Source organism: Salvelinus namaycush, chromosome 23 (genome assembly GCF_016432855.1).
Source record: "Salvelinus namaycush isolate Seneca chromosome 23, SaNama_1.0, whole genome shotgun sequence".
In the NCBI taxonomy this organism is placed as follows: domain Eukaryota; kingdom Metazoa; phylum Chordata; class Actinopteri; order Salmoniformes; family Salmonidae; genus Salvelinus; species Salvelinus namaycush.
This window is the reverse complement of record NC_052329.1, coordinates 8011437-8029003: the sequence shown is the minus strand read 5'-3', so window position 1 is coordinate 8029003 and position 17567 is coordinate 8011437. Positions and strand designations below refer to the sequence as shown.

The 17567-nt window shown below is 45.4% G+C and overlaps 1 protein-coding gene across 1 annotated transcript in view; it reads left to right on the top strand.

The window, feature by feature from the left end:
• The first annotated feature begins 200 nt into the window (after window positions 1–200).
• LOC120018054 (kelch-like protein 24) overlaps window positions 201–17567 on the top strand; it is a 48933-nt gene continuing 31566 nt past the window's right edge. The window contains exons 1-5 of the mRNA XM_038961016.1: window positions 201–403; window positions 5574–5677; window positions 5953–6797; window positions 9799–9983; window positions 17038–17156. Coding sequence (XP_038816944.1) covers window positions 5603–5677; window positions 5953–6797; window positions 9799–9983; window positions 17038–17156 — 1224 coding nt within the window. The 5' untranslated portion in view covers window positions 201–403; window positions 5574–5602. The remainder of the gene's footprint in view (window positions 404–5573; window positions 5678–5952; window positions 6798–9798; window positions 9984–17037; window positions 17157–17567) is intronic.

The window sequence follows — 17567 nt, the reverse complement described above, 5'->3', positions numbered from 1 at the left end:
GTTTGCAAACAAAGGCCAGCCACGCGGACGACAGAGGTGCTTTGGGAAGTGCTGTTTTCTGATTGCACAACTCTAAGGCACAACCACTTCTTATGAAATACACTACCCATAAGCACCAATAACTCCAGCTGACTGGGTCGGCAAATTCTGAGGATGTGAGCTATATCTCCCTGTGATGTTTACACTTTGTTACAGTTCTTTGTCTCTGCGATCATAACAAGTCAGGATGTCTGGGACATAGAGAAACATATTTTTCTGTTTTTCTTTATGTGTAAAGAAACCTATTTTTATCATAACATTTTTGGACCAAGAATTTTCGGAACAACATTTTCTTTAAACTTTTTTTTTATTTTTCCACGACTCCAAATAGCCGAGGCGGCTCATACGGAAAATTTTGGATAAGGTAATGTACTTTATTAAAAATAGCAAGTAATATGTAACGTGTATTTCAATACGCGTTTGTATTCCGTTGTTGCATTGGATTTTTGGTCAAGATATCGTATGCATTAATTTGTTGCCCTAAATTTAATTGCTCACTGTTCAAGGTTGCCGAGAATAAGTCATCGGTTTTTGGCTGATGGGACACAATTGAAAAGCCTACTTTCTATAACAGATATCACGAGTTAACTTTTTTTGAGTTGTTATTGTACATGCGTTTTATGTAAAACATTTTCAGTCATAATCCACGTATTGCTGCATAATAATAATGTTCGATTCCATGCTGCATAACATTGATTCTGTCAATTCTGATCAGAATTTAATCTGCTCAACGTTTTGGGTGATTTGCTTGTTTATTGTGTGTAATTAATTAAATAAATAAAAAGACGTGACAAGAAGACGAGGTCACTGTGGCCATATAAGAGATGCAATAGCTGTTTACATGCGGAGTAAACTCCACCATGGAGTGGAGTTTAGTCCGCTAACTTTGTTGTGGTCTTTATATAGCCTATAGCTACACATGTCATAAGAAGGGAATGTTACATGCGTCAGGGAAGGAGGCACTGCCACTTGCAAACCCTGTCTTTTGTGTTACTTAAAATTACTAGGAGGTGCTGCAGCTGTGGACTAGGATAACACACGCAAACAGTTGTGTGTTTTGTTCCGCTTGTGCGTCTGTACCGCCAGGTTAAATATAGCCGGGATGAGAGTGACTACGTTCATCAGATAGCTGGCCAGACCCGTGCGCTGCGCTGCGGTTAATAGCCGCCTCGATTTAGTTACGGCAAGCACGTGACCTGCGTGAAGAGCGCTCGTGCCTCAAAGACGACATGAGCAAATGTCAACATCTATATCTTTATGTAAAAAAAAAACTAGCAGATTCTCCTGGCAGAATGAGACAGCGTGAAGGAGTCGTTTTCCCGTCTAAATGAAATAGATGGTTTGAGATAGTTGGCCTGGGGCTATACACCTGTGCGTGTGCGTGTTCGTGTAAAAACTGTGAGCTGAAGACAGCCTACGCATACCGTTTTTTTGCTCCAAACTTGCCATTCTCTGGAAGTGAAAAAAAAATGACTCAGAAGGAGTGACCCCGAGGCTCTTCTCCCAGAATTGACGGTAATCTGGTATGGCATTAATCTGGTTTAGCAGTCAGTCTGTTTCAAAGACTATGCCCCTAGGCGCACACAGTTAGAGGATCACTGTTGAAAAGACTATAGGTCCGGCTTCAACCGGTGTCGCAGATTGCTCACTGTTAAAAGCATGATGGGGTGATGCCTATCTTTTCTTCACTTAGTTTCATTCAAAGCAAACATGATTGATGTACCATTGCACAACAACCTTTCTAGCTCTATTGTCCTTGTGATTGCTGGCCTTTTCAACTGTAGTACAGGGAACATCTGCTTCAGTACAGAGGAAGGGGTTAGTTTGTAGATATGTGCATATTTACCTGGTTAAATAAAGGTTAAATAAATAATAATTCAGGGCCGGCTCAAGCATTTTGGGGGCGCTAAGCGAGATTTGGTTAGTGGGCCCCCCACTTCCCGGCAAAGTTAATTTCCTGTAGTTCTACACATTTTGCCATGGGGTGTAGAGAAAATGTTGCAGTTTTAAAGCAAGTTCTCAGAAATTCTACACATTTTGTGACTAATGCCATGTTAATATGATATTTGTTGCAGCGTTCTAAGGCACTGCATCTCATTGCTAGAGGCGACACTACAGACCCTGGTTCATTTCCAGGCTGTATCACAACCAGCCGTGATTGGGAGTCCCATAGAGCGGCGCGCAATTGGTCCAGCGTCGTACGGGTTAGGGTTTGGCTGTCATTGTAAATAAGAATTTGTACTTAACTGACTTGCCTAGTTAAATATATATATCTTTTTTTAAATAACAAAATCCATCGGGGCCCCCTGGAGGTGGGTACAGTGCAGGGTACAGTATTTGATTACTACAAGTTTAGATAGCTGGCTAGACTAACTACCAATCTAAGCGTTGTTAGCTGACATGCTGACTGTCAGTGACGGACATAACAAGAGAAAAACTGCTGATGCACAACCACATTTTGAAATTGCACCTGGTGTGTTCTACTATTCTTACTCTCAATAGTAAGTTGCGATCCCTGCATGAGTTCTAAAAATAAATGAAATACAAATATGTTTTGGGGACTGGGGCCCCCTGGCGGCCGTGGGCCCTAAGCGACCGTTTATGTCGCTTATGCCTGGAACTGGCCCTGTGCGTATGGCTGGATTTTCTAAGCTCTCTCAAAAAAAAATGTTCCTCTACTGTGATGCAAGATACAGTAGCTCTACCCTGAAGACGGTGGAATTGTTAGTACAACTAGTTTTCTCTCTCTGAAGCGGAAAGCAGGCTGTTTCCCTTGTGACTTCTTTCTGGCTATTGCCTCTGGAGTGTACTGGGTTTCTCCATTTCGTCACAGCAGCAGTGGTTCAAGTTCAGTAGTTAAGTTCAACTTCAAGTGACTTGTATAACTTGATTTATACTTATTTATAACAATTGTAAGTTTTGATCTAGAGCTACATAGGCTTATAACAGGTCTGTAACACATGCACGATCAGATCTACTGTTCCTTAAACACCACATATAACCTGACTCTCACTTATATAGGGTTATATCATACATGTAACACATTTATAATCTGAATTAAATATACAGCGTAAATAGACCTATAAAACGAGTAAACAGCTAATTTATTGCTTGATCTACACCCATATCTACTATACCACTTGAACCTTATTTCCTGTTGTCCCTCCAGGTATCCGGTCGGTCTATAACCTTATTTCCTGTTGTCCCTCCAGGTATCCGGTCGGTCTATAACCTTATTTCCTGTTGTCCCTCCAGGTATCCGGTCGGTCTATAACCTTATTTCCTGTTATCCCTCCAGGTATCCGGTCGGTCTATAACCTTATTTCCTGTTGTCCCTCCAGGTATCCGGTCTGTCTATAACCTTATTTCCTGTTGTCCCTCCAGGTATCCGGTCGGTCTATAACCTTATTTCCTGTTATCCCTCCAGGTATCCGGTCGGTCTATAACCTTATTTCCTGTTGTCCCTCCAGGTATCCGGTCGGTCTATAACCTTATTTCCTGTTGTCCCTCCAGGTATCCGGTCGGTCTATAACCTTATTTCCTGTTATCCCTCCAGGTATCCGGTCGGTCTATAACCTTATTTCCTGTTGTCCCTCCAGGTATCCGGTCGGTCTATAACCTTATTTCCTGTTGTCCCTCCAGGTATCCGGTCGGTCTATAACCTTATTTCCTGTTATCCCTCCAGGTATCCGGTCGGTCTATAACCTTATTTCCTGTTGTCCCTCCAGGTATCCGGTCGGTCTATAACCTTATTTCCTGTTGTCCCTCCAGGTATCCGGTCGGTCTATAACCTTATTTCCTGTTATCCCTCCAGGTATCCGGTCGGTCTATAACCTTATTTCCTGTTGTCCCTCCAGGTATCCGGTCGGTCTATAACCTTATTTCCTGTTGTCCCTCCAGGTATCCGGTCGGTCTATAACCTTATTTCCTGTTGTCCCTCCAGGTATCCGGTCGGTCTATAACCTTATTTCCTGTTGTCCCTCCAGGTATCCGGGCGGTCTATAACCTTATTTCCTGTTGTCCCTCCAGGTATCCGGTCGGTCTATAACCTTATTTCCTGTTGTCCCTCCAGGTATCCGGTCGGTCTATAACCTTATTTCCTGTTGTCCCTCCAGGTATCCGGTCGGTCTATAACCTTATTTCCTGTTATCCCTCCAGGTATCCGGTCGGTCTATAACCTTATTTACTGTTATCCCTCCAGGTATCCGGTCGGTCTATAACCTTATTTCCTGTTGTCCCTCCAGGTATCTGGTCGGTCTATAACCTTATTTCCTGTTGTCCCTCCAGGTATCCGGTCGGTCTATAACCTTATTTCCTGTTGTCCCTCCAGGTATCCGGTCGGTCTATAACCTTATTTCCTGTTGTCCCTCCAGGTATCCGGTCGGTCTATAACCTTATTTCCTGTTGTCCCTCCAGGTATCCGGTCGGTCTATAACCTTATTTCCTGTTATCCCTCCAGGTATCCGGTCGGTCTATAACTTTATTTCCTGTTGTCCCTCCAGGTATCCGGTCGGTCTATAACCTTATTTCCTGTTATCCCTCCAGGTATCCGGTCGGTCTATAACCTTATTTCCTGTTATCCCTCCAGGTATCCGGTCGGTCTATAACCTTATTTCCTGTTATCCCTCCAGGTATCCGGTCGGTCTATAACCTTATTTCCTGTTATCCCTCCAGGTATCCGGTCGGTCTATAACTTTATTTCCTGTTATCCCTCCAGGTATCCGGTCGGTCTATAACCTTATTTCCTGTTGTCCCTCCAGGTATCCGGTCGGTCTATAACCTTATTTCCTGTTGTCCCTCCAGGTATCCGGTCGGTCTATAACCTTATTTCCTGTTGTCCCTCCAGGTATCCGGTCGGTCTATAACCTTATTTCCTGTTATCCCTCCAGGTATCTGGTCGGTCTATAACCTTATTTCCTGTTGTCCCTCCAGGTATCCGGTCGGTCTATAACCTTATTTCCTGTTGTCCCTCCAGGTATCCGGTCGGTCTATAACCTTATTTCCTGTTGTCCCTCCAGGTATCCGGTCGGTCTATAACCTTATTTCCTGTTGTCCCTCCAGGTATCCGGTCGGTCTATAACCTTATTTCCTGTTGTCCCTCCAGGTATCCGGTCGGTCTATAACCTTATTTCCTGTTATCCCTCCAGGTATCTGGTCGGTCTATAACCTTATTTCCTGTTGTCCCTCCAGGTATCCGGTCGGTCTATAACCTTATTTCCTGTTATCCCTCCAGGTATCCGGTCGGTCTATAACCTTATTTCCTGTTATCCCTCCAGGTATCTGGTCGGTCTATAACCTTATTTCCTGTTGTCCCTCCAGGTATCCGGTCGGTCTATAACCTTATTTCCTGTTATCCCTCCAGGTATCCGGTCGGTCTATAACCTTATTTCCTGTTATCCCTCCAGGTATCCGGTCGGTCTATAACCTTATTTCCTGTTGTCCCTCCAGGTATCCGGTCGGTCTATAACCTTATTTCCTGTTGTCCCTCCAGGTATCCGGTCGGTCTATAACCTTATTTCCTGTTGTCCCTCCAGGTATCTGGTCGGTCTATAGGGCAGCAGCCATGGTGTTGATCCTGGGCAGACGGCTCAACAGGGAGGACTCTGGGACCAGGGACTCCCCCGCCGTCAAACGAAAGGTGCTCACTAAACCCACTCATTTTACCACAACTCCGAGTTCTTACTAGTCTTGACAAGTGTTTTGAAGGGCAATGTGTGTCAATTATTTCTCAAGTGGCAAATAAAAACATACTAAAATCTAAATTTTCCAAGAAGAAAAACAAACGGGAACATGGCCAAGACCCCCACTTCCAGTTTATAAACCAGTGCAGGGTTATCACTTTTGACTGTAGATTAAAAGTTACAGAGTAGGCCTTTAAAATTAAATTAAACTCATTCGTTTCATCCCTCCAAGGTATTCGAAGTGGACTCCAAAACCCTGACCGGTAATGAAGTTCTGGAGTTCTCATCCGGCTCCTCCCACTCGGAGGCCATCTTGCAGGTGTTCAACGAGTTCCGCGACAGCCGCCTCTTCACCGACGTGGTCATCAGCGTGCAGGGCCGCGAGTTCCCCTGCCACCGCGCTGTGCTCTCTGCCTGTTCCTCCTACTTCCGTGCCATGTTCTGCAATGACCACCGCGAGTCACGTGAGATGCTGGTGGAGATCAACGGCATCCTGGCCGAGGCCATGGACTCTTTCCTCAGCTACGTCTACACGGGCCGCGCCAAGATCACCACCGACAACGTGCAGTTCCTCTTCGAGACCTCCAGCCTCTTCCAGATCTCCACGCTCCGCGACGCCTGCGCCAAGTTCCTGGAAGATCAGCTCGACCCCTGCAACTGCTTGGGCATCCAACGCTTCGCCGACGCCCACGCTCTGAAACAGCTGGCCAGCCGCTGCCGCTCGTACGCCCTGGCCAACTTCCCTGACGTGGCCCAGCACGAGGAGTTCCTGGACCTGAGGAGAGATGAGCTGGAGGAGTACATCTGCAGTGACGAACTGGCCATCGGGAAGGAGGAGGTGGTGTTTGAGGCGGTGATGCGCTGGGTGTACCACAGTGTGGAGCCCCGGAGGCCCGTGCTTAAGGACCTGCTGCACCACGTCCGGCTGCCCCTGCTGCACCCAAACTACTTTGTCCAGACAGTGGAAGGAGACCAGATCATCCAGACGGCGCCAGAGTGCTACCAGCTCCTCCACGAGGCTCGGCGGTACCACGTACTGGGCAACGAGATGATGTCCCCCAGGACCCGCCCACGCAGGTACTGTGCAGGGGATGCTGGGAGGTGTAGTTCAGAGACTTGGTCAGTCAATTAAATTCAATAGAATTGCATTGTCCCTGAAGGGGAATTGTATTTGGCACAGCTCTATGGATAGTACAATTCAACACATCTAGGTAAGGCAGAATTCACCTCATGCCTTCAAATAGTCCTTTATTTATTATAAGGCCCTGAAGGCACTAGGGACCTCTCAAATATGAGGAAGTGTTGTGACTGAATACAGTACAGTTCCTTCTTCCTGCCAGTCAACTGGAAGACAGATTATATGTAATCTCTAATTCCTCTTGGCTTGTCACTCATCTTTCACAATCATTTTATGGAGATTAACTGTAATTCTAAAAAGAAGGATAAGAATGTCTGTTTGTAAACAAAAACCACTGCCACTTTGCTCTCGGCTCAAGTAAAGAACCACCCACCTTTGCCTCTGCGAGGAGAAAGATGAGAGAGACAGACAGAGAGTGATGGAGAGAGAGAGAGAGCATAAGACAGAGATGACTGAAAGATAAGAGGAAGAGTGTCAGACCCAGTACTCCACGGTTTTCTTTTCCACAGTAGATGGTTTTGAGTTACAACATGAATGTGTGCCTGCTGTGTTATTGTGCAGACAGAGCCTTCATTGAGGGAAGGTTTGTTTAATAATCCTGTTTTGTAATGAAATTGTGTCATGAGGTGGAAGAGCTTGTCCATACACGTTGTAGTTTTCTGCCAGAATAACTGCTATGTTGCAAGCCTTTGTAGCCTGAACCATTCGTACCATTTGGTCTAGTTTTAATAGCAGTAGTGAAGCAGCGAGTCACATACAGCCCTGTTTGTCCATAAGGAATTATTTGAAGGATGTTTGTTTGTGTACGATATACATAGGTCCATGTGAGTGTGTGTGATGAGTTCATCCACAGATCATTTTCTGTTTGATGTCTTTATGTATTCTGTATTACATGTTAGAGTATGTATGTGTCTTTATGTATTCTGTGTTACATGTTAGAGTATGTGTGATGTCTTTATGTATTCTGTGTTACATGTTAGAGTATTTATGTGTCTTTATGTATTCTGTGTTACATTTTGGAGTATGTGTGATGTCTTTATGTATTCTGTGTTACATGTTAGAGTATGTGTGATGTCTTTATGTATTCTGTGTTACATGTTAGAGTATGTATGTGTCTTTATGTATTCTGTGTTACATGTTAGAGTATGTGTGATGTCTTTATGTATTCTGTGTTACATGTTAGAGTATTTATGTGTCTTTATGTATTCTGTGTTACATGTTAGAGTATGTATGTGTCTTTATGTATTCTGTGTTACATGTTAGAGTATGTGTGATGAGTGTTAGCGGATAAGTTTAAGTTTTTAAAGCCACATAGACACGTCTGCTTTTTAGACATCACTTGTTTCAACAGTGCTTTTCTCCAGTCTGTGGCGTTGTCTGGGTTAAGTATTATTTGATGCTGGGTGCCAGTTAGCTAGCAGGGAGGTGACGTGTCTCTCTCAAGAGTACCGTGTCAGTATCCAGGCAGATCAGAACAGGCGTGGAGCCTGCCGTCTGTGTCTGTCTGTGTCTGTCTGTCTGTGTCTGTCTTTCTGTATCTGTCTGTCTGTCTGTCTGTCTGTCTGTCTGTCTGTCTGTCTGTCTGTCTGTCTGTCTGTCTGTCTGTCTGTCTGTCTGTCTGTCTGTCTGTCTCGGTCTGTCTCGGTCTGTCTCTGTCTGTCTCTGTCTGTCTCTGTCTGTCTGTCTGTCTGTCTGTCTGTCTGTCTGTCTGTCTGGCTGTCTGGCTGTCTGGCTGGCTGGCCCCAGTGACCTCTAGTTCCATCTCCTGCCAACAGAGTTTAGCTCCACACACCCCTGACCTCAGCTTCTTACCTATGACCTGCACTCATCATTACCAGTGCTATGTTTAAACAGAAAGTTGGAAAGGTATGGAGAAAGTGTGTTGGCTAGCATATTGACTCCCTGTATAAATAAAGGTCAAATGTAATTGAGTTTGATTTAGAGCTAGAATATTCTGAAGTTGAATTATAAAGGATGAAGGATTGTTGACAGTACCACAGAGTGTGGAGCTGCAGTGAATCGCTCCCCCCAACCGAAGGAGATCACGTCATAGCCCTGGCATGCGCTTTCCAAACAGTGAGGCAGATAGGGCACCATTCAGATGGTTTACTGATGTCATTGATATTCAGTGGCCTTTAGCAAGTTATTTCTGTTCTTAAGAAGAACGTGTATTTTGAGTATTTTGCCAGGTAGATAAGTACAATCATGTGAATAAAGTATGACATATTACACGTTGTGAATTACGCTGTGAAGCGTACTAACTTCTCTTTTTCACTATAGTCATGATTCAAACTGACTGGCCTGGATTGTAGTGTTGCTGAGTTGTATCTCATTGCTGTCTCGTTTTCTCACAGTCACCTGCATTGTCTATGTTCCTCTGGGGTGGAGCTGTGTTTTGTCTGTGTTCCTCTGGAGTGGAGCTGTGTTGTCTGTGTTCCTCTGGAGTGGAGCTGTGTTGTCTGTGTTCCTCTGGAGTGGAGCTGTGTTGTCTGTGTTCCTCTGGGGTGGAGCTGTGTTGTCTGTGTTCCTCTGTAGTAGTGCTGTGTTGTCTGTGTTCCTTTGGAGTGGAGCTGTGTTGTCTGTGTTCCTCTGGGGTGGAGCTGTGTTGTCTGTGTTCCTCTGGAGTGGAGCTGTGTTGTCTGTGTTCCTCTGTAGTAATGCTGTGTTGTCTGTGTTCCTCTGGGGTGGAGCTGTGTTGTCTGTGTTCCTCTGTAGTAGTGCTGTGTTGTCTGTGTTCCTCTGGAGTGGAGCTGTGTTGTGTAATGTTGTTCTGTGTAGTCTTTCTGTGCTGTCTTATTTCTCCACAGCGACTAGTGTTAGGTTTATTTTGATGAGTCTTGTTACTGTATAGTTGGTTTATTACTGTCCTCTCTCACTTTCTCTCTCTCTCCCCTCCTTCCATCTCCCTCTCTCCACCTTCCTCCATCCCTCTATATGCAGGTCGACTGGCTACTCAGAGGTGATTGTGGTGGTGGGGGGCTGTGAGCGGGTGGGAGGGTTCAACCTGCCCTACACAGAGTGTTACGACCCTGTGACGGGAGAATGGAAGGCCCTGGCCAAGCTCCCAGAGTTCACCAAGTCAGAGTACGCCGTCTGTGCCCTGCGCAATGACATCCTGGTCTCAGGTGAGCTCCTCGTCTGTTGGCTGACAGTCTGCCATCCTAAACAACGATTAGTCATGGAATATATCATCATGAATTGGTTGTGTCATGAAAGAGATCAGGAAATACCAGGAAGTATACATGGGAGCCATCTGCTTCAATTGGTTAATTGTAGTAACATCCTTCCCTTGTGTTATCTGCTGAATGACTAGAGATAGCTAGACGGATTGGAAGGGGCTCTACCTATCACTATCACCTATCTTTCCAGTCCAGATGGCCATCAATAGAGACAGGAATTGCTGATCCGACCAGGAAAAGAGAAACACTCAGTCATTCAAGAAAGGAGACCAGCTAAGGGAATATTTATTTTACAGCCTATTGAGACACAGCTGTAGAGTACTCAGCTATGTCTTCCCTCTCTGTGGAGTGAAGAACAGGGAGTAATGTAATGTTTGCCATGTCTTTTTATTTTATTTTATAAGAGGAAAATGTGAGAGCAACATCTGGACAGAATCTGCAGGCGCGGTGCCCAGGGAGGCCCTTATTGGCCAGCTCACTCATTCCATCTCTTCCCATTGGCCAAGAGTCAGGGTCACACGGCTCTTTGCGCTTTATAGCTTTCGAGGATAAAATTGCTCATAAACGCTGATCTATGGTCAGTCTGAGTCTTACCCTCTAATGGTTGAGGTTAGGATTTACAGAAAGTAAGCTGTTCCTAGATCTGTGCCAATGGGGAACTTCTACCCAGGGCCTTTATAGCCTTTTGACCGGGCTGGTTAGTACTGGGAGAAGTGTGCTGACCAAGTGTGGCGCAGACTGCCCTTTTTAAAGCCTCACTGGGCCCAAGTTTAACAGGGCAGCAGTAGGATAATGTAATCTACAGTCCCTGACTGCATGGGTTCCAATGTAATGCCATACCTCAGGCTTTCCCTGTAAGTTCACAGTCTGGCCTAGAGGGAAAGAGTTCCGTGTTTATATATTTCCCTGTAAGTTCACAGTCTGGCCTAGAGGGAAAGTTCAGTGTTTATATCTTTCCCTGTAAGTTCACAGTCTGGTCTAGAGGGAAAGAGTTCAGTGTTTATATCTTTCCCTGTAAGTTCACAGTCTGGTCTAGAGGGAAAGTTCAGTGTTTATATCTTTCCCTGTAAGTTCACAGTCTGGTCTAGAGGGAAAGAGTTCAGTGTTTATATCTTTCCCTGTAAGTTCACAGTCTGGTCTAGAGGGAAAGAGTTCCGTGTTTATATCTTTCCCTGTAAGTTCACAGTCTGGTCTAGAGGGAAAGAGTTCCGTGTTTATATCTTTCCCTGTAAGTTCACAGTCTGGCCTAGAGGGAAAGAGTTCCGTATTTATATCTTTCCCTGTAAGTTCACAGTCTGGCCTAGAGGGAAAGAGTTCAGTGTTTATATCTTTCCCTGTAAGTTCACAGTCTGGCCTAGAGGGAAAGATTTCCGTGTTTATATCTTTCCCTGTAAGTTCACAGTCTGGCCTAGAGGGAAAGAGTTCAGTGTTTATATCTTTCCCTGTAAGTTCACAGTCTGGTCTAGAGGGAAAGAGTTCAGTGTTTATATCTTTCCCTGTAAGTTCACAGTCTGGCCTAGAGGGAAAGAGTTCCGTGTTTATATCTTTCCCTGTAAGTTCACAGTCTGGCCTAGAGGGAAAGAGTTCCGTGTTTATATCTTTCCCTGTAAGTTCACAGTCTGGCCTAGAGGGAAAGAGTTCCGTGTTTATATCTTTCCCTGTAAGTTCACAGTCTGGCCTAGAGGGAAAGAGTTCAGTGTTTATATCTTTCCCTGTAAGTTCACAGTCTGGCCTAGAGGGAAAGAGTTCCGTGTTTATATCTTTCCCTGTAAGTTCACAGTCTGGCCTAGAGGGAAAGAGTTCAGTGTTTATATCTTTCCCTGTAAGTTCACAGTCTGGCCTAGAGGGAAAGAGTTCAGTGTTTATATCTTGTGCTCTACATGTCCTCAAGTGTGCGCTATCAATCTACCCACAAGCCATGCCTGGAAATGTCAACATAATGTCCCCCTCTCTCCCTCCCTCTCATCTCCCTCTCTCTTTCGGGTCACTCATTCCTCCTCTTATTATTTATGAGCCTCTCTCTCTCTCTCTCTCTCTCTCTCTCTCCTTCCCTCTCCCTCTCTCTATCTATCCCTCTCCTTCTTTCTCTCCTTCCTTCTCTTGCTCTCTCTCTCGCTCTCTCCTTCCCTCTCTCGCTCTCTCCTTCCCTCTCTCGCTCTTTCGCTCTCTCCTTCCCTCTCTCTCTCTCTCTCGCTCTCTCTCTCTCCCCTTCCCTCTCTCCCTCTCTCTACCACCCTCTATTTTCTTCCTTCTGTGGCTCTCACACACATACTCTGGTGGGTGTCCATCAGTACAGCTGCAGTAAAGCCCAGTTTGTCTGAACCGTGACTGTGACCATGACCCTAAACATGATTCTGGATGGGACAAGTGACTGCATACTTCAGCTCACAACACTCACTGTCTATGACCACAATATGACCTAACGGTTCACCTCTCCACTCACCGCTGTGGGAATCCTAACCTTGACCACATTAACCAACCCAACGAAAACTAATTTCCCTGGATTCTTACAAATCCAGGAATTCCTGAAGACACCATTGATTGTATTTGACAGTAGTTGGAATGTTCAGAATAAGTCAAAGATCAAATGTAATGATCTACTGTACTGTACACACATTTCTGAGAAAGCTGTCCAATAAATCACCTTTTCATCCTGTGTCTCGGCATGCCCCTCTCCTTGACTTTTCCTAAGGGGTGTTTTTAACGCCACGGTCCGTCCTCCTGTGTAGGAGGGTGAACAACACTTCCTTCCTGAGAGAACAGACCTGGAAGCCTAATGAGTAGGTTCAACGTCATGGTGCACTTTAAAGTATTTGAAGTTTATTTGTTTCATTTTGTCTTGAAAACGGGTTCTTATCATATACTCTGTTTGTTCTATGGAGATAGACAGGAGCCAGAGTGTGGTAGCCTGTAGAGGGCTCCCGAGTGGCGCAGCGGTTTAAGGCACTGCATCTCAGTACTAGAGGCGTCACTACAGACCCTGGTTCGATCCCGGGCTGTATCACAACCGGCCGTGGGGCGGCGCGCAATTGTCCCAGCGTCGTCCGGGTTAGGGTTTGGCCAGTGTAGGCCGTCATTGTAAATGCGATTTTGTTCTTAACTGACCTGCCTAGTTAAATTGAAAAAATGTAAAGGCTGTTTACTATGCCTCCATCTACTTTGTCCTGTCCTCCGTCTTCACCGAAAATAATTGTCAGATGGCAGCCATCGTTTTCACCCCCCCCCCCCCATTTTTTTATTTATTCCTATCGGTGGACAGAAGGGAAATCAGGACATTTGAGAGGACTGGGACATACAGGAGCTCCTGTCCGTTCTGTGACATCAGGATCAAACACTAGCCTATATATTGATAGTAGTCTCAGTACCTCAGAGGTTTGTCAATGGGCAACATGAATGCAACCAATAAACCGGCTTGGCTGAATGCAACTAATAAACCGGCTTGGCTGAATGCAACTAATAAACCGGCTTGGCTGAATGAAAAAATTAAACCAACACATTTGGTTTTTCTCACCAGTCTCTGGGGTTATGTTGCTGCCCACTACAGTACACAGTCAGTCTCTGAGGTTATGTTGCTGCCCACTACAGTACACAGCCAGTCTCTGGGGTTATGTTGCTGCCCACTACAGTACACAGTCAGTCTCTAAGGTTATGTTGCTGCCCACTACAGTACACAGTCAGTCTCTGAGGTTATGTTGCTGCCCACTACAGTACACAGTCAGTCTCTGGGGTTATGTTGCTGCCCACTACAGTACACAGTCAGTCTCTGAGGTTATGTTGCTGCCCACTACAGTACACAGTCAGTCTCTGGGGTTATGTTGCTGCCCACTATAGTACACAGTCAGTCTCTGAGGTTATGTTGCTGCCCACTAGAGTACACAGTCAGTCTCTGGGGTTATGTTGCTGCCCACTACAGTACACAGTCAGTCTCTAAGGTTATGTTGCTGCCCACTACAGTACACAGTCAGTCTCTGAGGTTATGTTGCTGCCCACTACAGTACACAGTCAGTCTCTGGGGTTATGTTGCTGCCCACTACAGTACACAGTCAGTCTCTGAGGTTATGTTGCTGCCCACTACAGTACACAGTCAGTCTCTGAGGTTATGTTGCTGCCCACTACAGTACACAGTGAGTCTCTGGGGTTATGTTGCTGCCCACTACAGTACACAGTCAGTCTCTGAGGTTATGTTGCTGCCCACTAGAGTACACAGTCAGTCTCTAAGGTTATGTTGCTGCTCACTACAGTACACAGTCAGTCTCTGAGGTTATGTTGCTGCCCACTACAGTACACAGTCAGTCTCTGAGGTTATGTTGCTGCCCACTACAGTACACAGTCCGTCTCTGGGGTTATGTTGCTGCCCACTACAGTACACAGTCAGTCTCTGGGGTTATGTTGCTGCCCACTACAGTACACAGTCAGTCTCTAAGGTTATGTTGCTGCCCACTACAGTACACAGTCAGTCTCTGAGGTTATGTTGCTGCTCACTACAGTACACAGTCAGTCTCTGAGGTTATGTTGCTGCCCACTACAGTACACAGTCAGTCTCTGAGGTTATGTTGCTGCCCACTACAGTACACAGTCCGTCTCTGGGGTTATGTTGCTGCCCACTACAGTACACAGTCAGTCTCTGGGGTTATGCTGCTGCCCACTACAGTACACAGTGAGTCTCTGAGGTTATGTTGCTGCCCACTACAGTACACAGTCAGTCTCTGAGGTTATGTTGCTGCCCACTACAGTACACAGTCAGTCTCTGAGGTTATGTTGCTGCCCACTACAGTACACAGTCGGTCTCTAAGGTTATGCTGCTGCCCACTACAGTACACAGTCAGTCTCTGAGGTTATGTTGCTGCCCACTACAGTACACAGTCGGTCTCTGGGGTTATGTTGCTGCCCACTACAGTACACAGTCAGTCTCTGAGGTTATGTTGCTGCTCACTACAGTACACAGCCAGTTTCTGAGGCTCTATAGCCACCCTTCCTTAATTATGGGTAAACACCCATTCTAAGCCCAACAGACCGTGACGGATTGAGAAATCATTTCATTTCATTGTTACGAGATGAGCCCTAGCATTGTATGAAGTCTTTTTGTTAATTCAGCTGCTCCGCAGTTGGAGCAGGTGTGGAGGAGTTGGGGCTTCTGATCTTAATGTTTACCAGCTTAGCAATTATATTTGATGTAGAATATATTGTCGTTAAGACACATGATTATACTGGTCACGGTCATGAATATGACTTATCATCTGATTTAGTTGCTTCCCACTGGGCTCAGATGTCAATTCAATGTGTTTTCCACGTTGGTTTAACGTAATTTCATTGAAATGACGTGGAAACAACGTTGATTCAGCCAACGTGTGCCCACTGGGTTGTTATTGTTCATATCGTTGTTTTGTGATTCTGTTGATGCTGTGTCTGGCTAACATCCATGGCCCCCTGGTTAATATTTTCTCCTGTACTCTCTTTCTCTCTCTCTCTCTCTCTCTCTCTCTTTCTATCTCTCGCTGTCTCTCTCTCTCTCTCTCTCTCTCTCCCTCTCTCTCTTTCTTTCTCTCCCTCTCTCTCTCAACACAGCTTCACAAACACTGAACCAGCTGTTTGTTTAGAAGAAATCAGTTTGCCCTGAGCCAGTAGGATGATTCTGATGAGGGTTTTCTTTTTATGACACTCAGCATTCATGTCAATCTCCCAACATCTTCATATCAAGTCAGAGGGAACTCATGTACTCTCGAAAAACTTGACCTACTTCTTGACTTCCCTCGAAAACATAGTCATGTTAAACATCAAAATAGTAAAACATGATTTGTTGATCTGTCTCTTTACCCTGAATCTATTCTGTTGTTTTTATTGTGTTAGCAAAAACGGCCTGTTGGTTTAGTGATGTCTTTGTTTTTACAAGGATCACTGGGGCCTTTTGATTGACTCAGGCTGTGCAGTAACATCAGGCAGGTGCTGAGAGAGAGAGAGAGAGAGAGAGAGAGAGAGAGAGAGAGAGAGAGAGAGAGAGAGAGAGAGAGAGAGAATGTATTGTGTCAGAGCTTGCTAGCAACATGTCTGCAACCTGGTTGGCTTAGCTACACGTTGTTGTTGCTTCTCGCCAAGGAGAAGAGAGAAAAAAAACTGTTCCTTAAAGTACATGTTTGCCCAGAGACAGGGAGTAGAGAATCATCCAACGGCTGCTTTATAAAGAACAAAGAGATCCTGTTTCTCTTTTATAGTGTTGTAATAGGCCAGGGTGTGTGTCTGTGTGTGTGTTTATGTGTGTGTTGTATTTGAAAGCCCTGTAATTTCTTATTTTTTTAAGTCAGGTTGCGTGTGTGTTTTTGCTTGCTCAATGTCAGAGTAGACTTTGATCAGCAGGATTACCCATAAAGCCTAGCTCAAATGTTTTACTTAGATTAGACAGTGTCAGCTGTGCCTTACTAAATGTGACCTTGACATTTGAGCCCAAATACATAACCCATGCACAGTTTGGATGTTGCTCAAGATCAACTTATTCTATTTATGAAGACATGTTTTTATTAGATCAATTTGGATTGAATTGGCACCAAGGACTGAATTTAGGAATGATTCTGGTTTTGGGTCCTGCTCTCAGGCAATACAGTTTTCAGATGCGTAAAAACAGCCAAAGAAAACAATGACAAGACAACAAAATGACAAAGTTGAAACCCTGGTGTAGCAGAGGTGGTTCGGTGAACTGTACTCTCATATGATGAGTCACCTTGCCTGAGACCTTTGTGCTACCTCCCAGTGTTAATGTCTAGGCTTTAGCTGAGTAGGCTAACACCGACCAGAGTCACACAGACTCCAGGCTAACGGACTCCGGGCTAACGGACTCCGGGCTAGCAGACTCCCCGGGCTAGCAGACTCCCCGGGCTAGCAGACTCCCCTGGTTAGCAGACTCCAGGCTAGCACCAACCAGAGACACACAGACTCCAGGCTTACACGACCAGAGTCATACAGACTCCAGGCTAACAGTGTTGCGTGTGTCTGCGTTTGTGTGTTCCAGGGGGTCGTATCAATGGCAGAGACGTGTGGATGTACAACTCCCAGCTCAACCTGTGGATCAGAGTGGCTTCACTCAACAAGGGACGCTGGAGACACAAGATGGGCGTCCTACTGGGGAAGGTAAGCAGATTACCTAACCCCCCTTTATTTACTCATCTTCCTGTTTGTGTTCATTGTCCCCACATTGAAATCTGTGAGGGGACTGTGGATCCGTCTCCGTCTGTTAGTACGTTTGTACGTTCGTCACACGCCATATCTCAGACAGCACTGGCCCCATTTTGACAAAACTTGCGTGAATGATGCATCTTGCCATAGAGATCCGGTATTTACAAAATTACACCGATTGGCCAGATGTTGACGCTACACCAAGCGATTGAAAATGCAAAGTTTGAAAGATCACACCCCTCACTGTTAGACCTAAAAGTCATGACATTCGGTACATAGGTCCCTCTCCTCACAAGGAACAAATTTGCATCAGGGGACCTATAAGATCCGCCATGATGGATTTTCCTCCATTTAGAATGTTTAGAA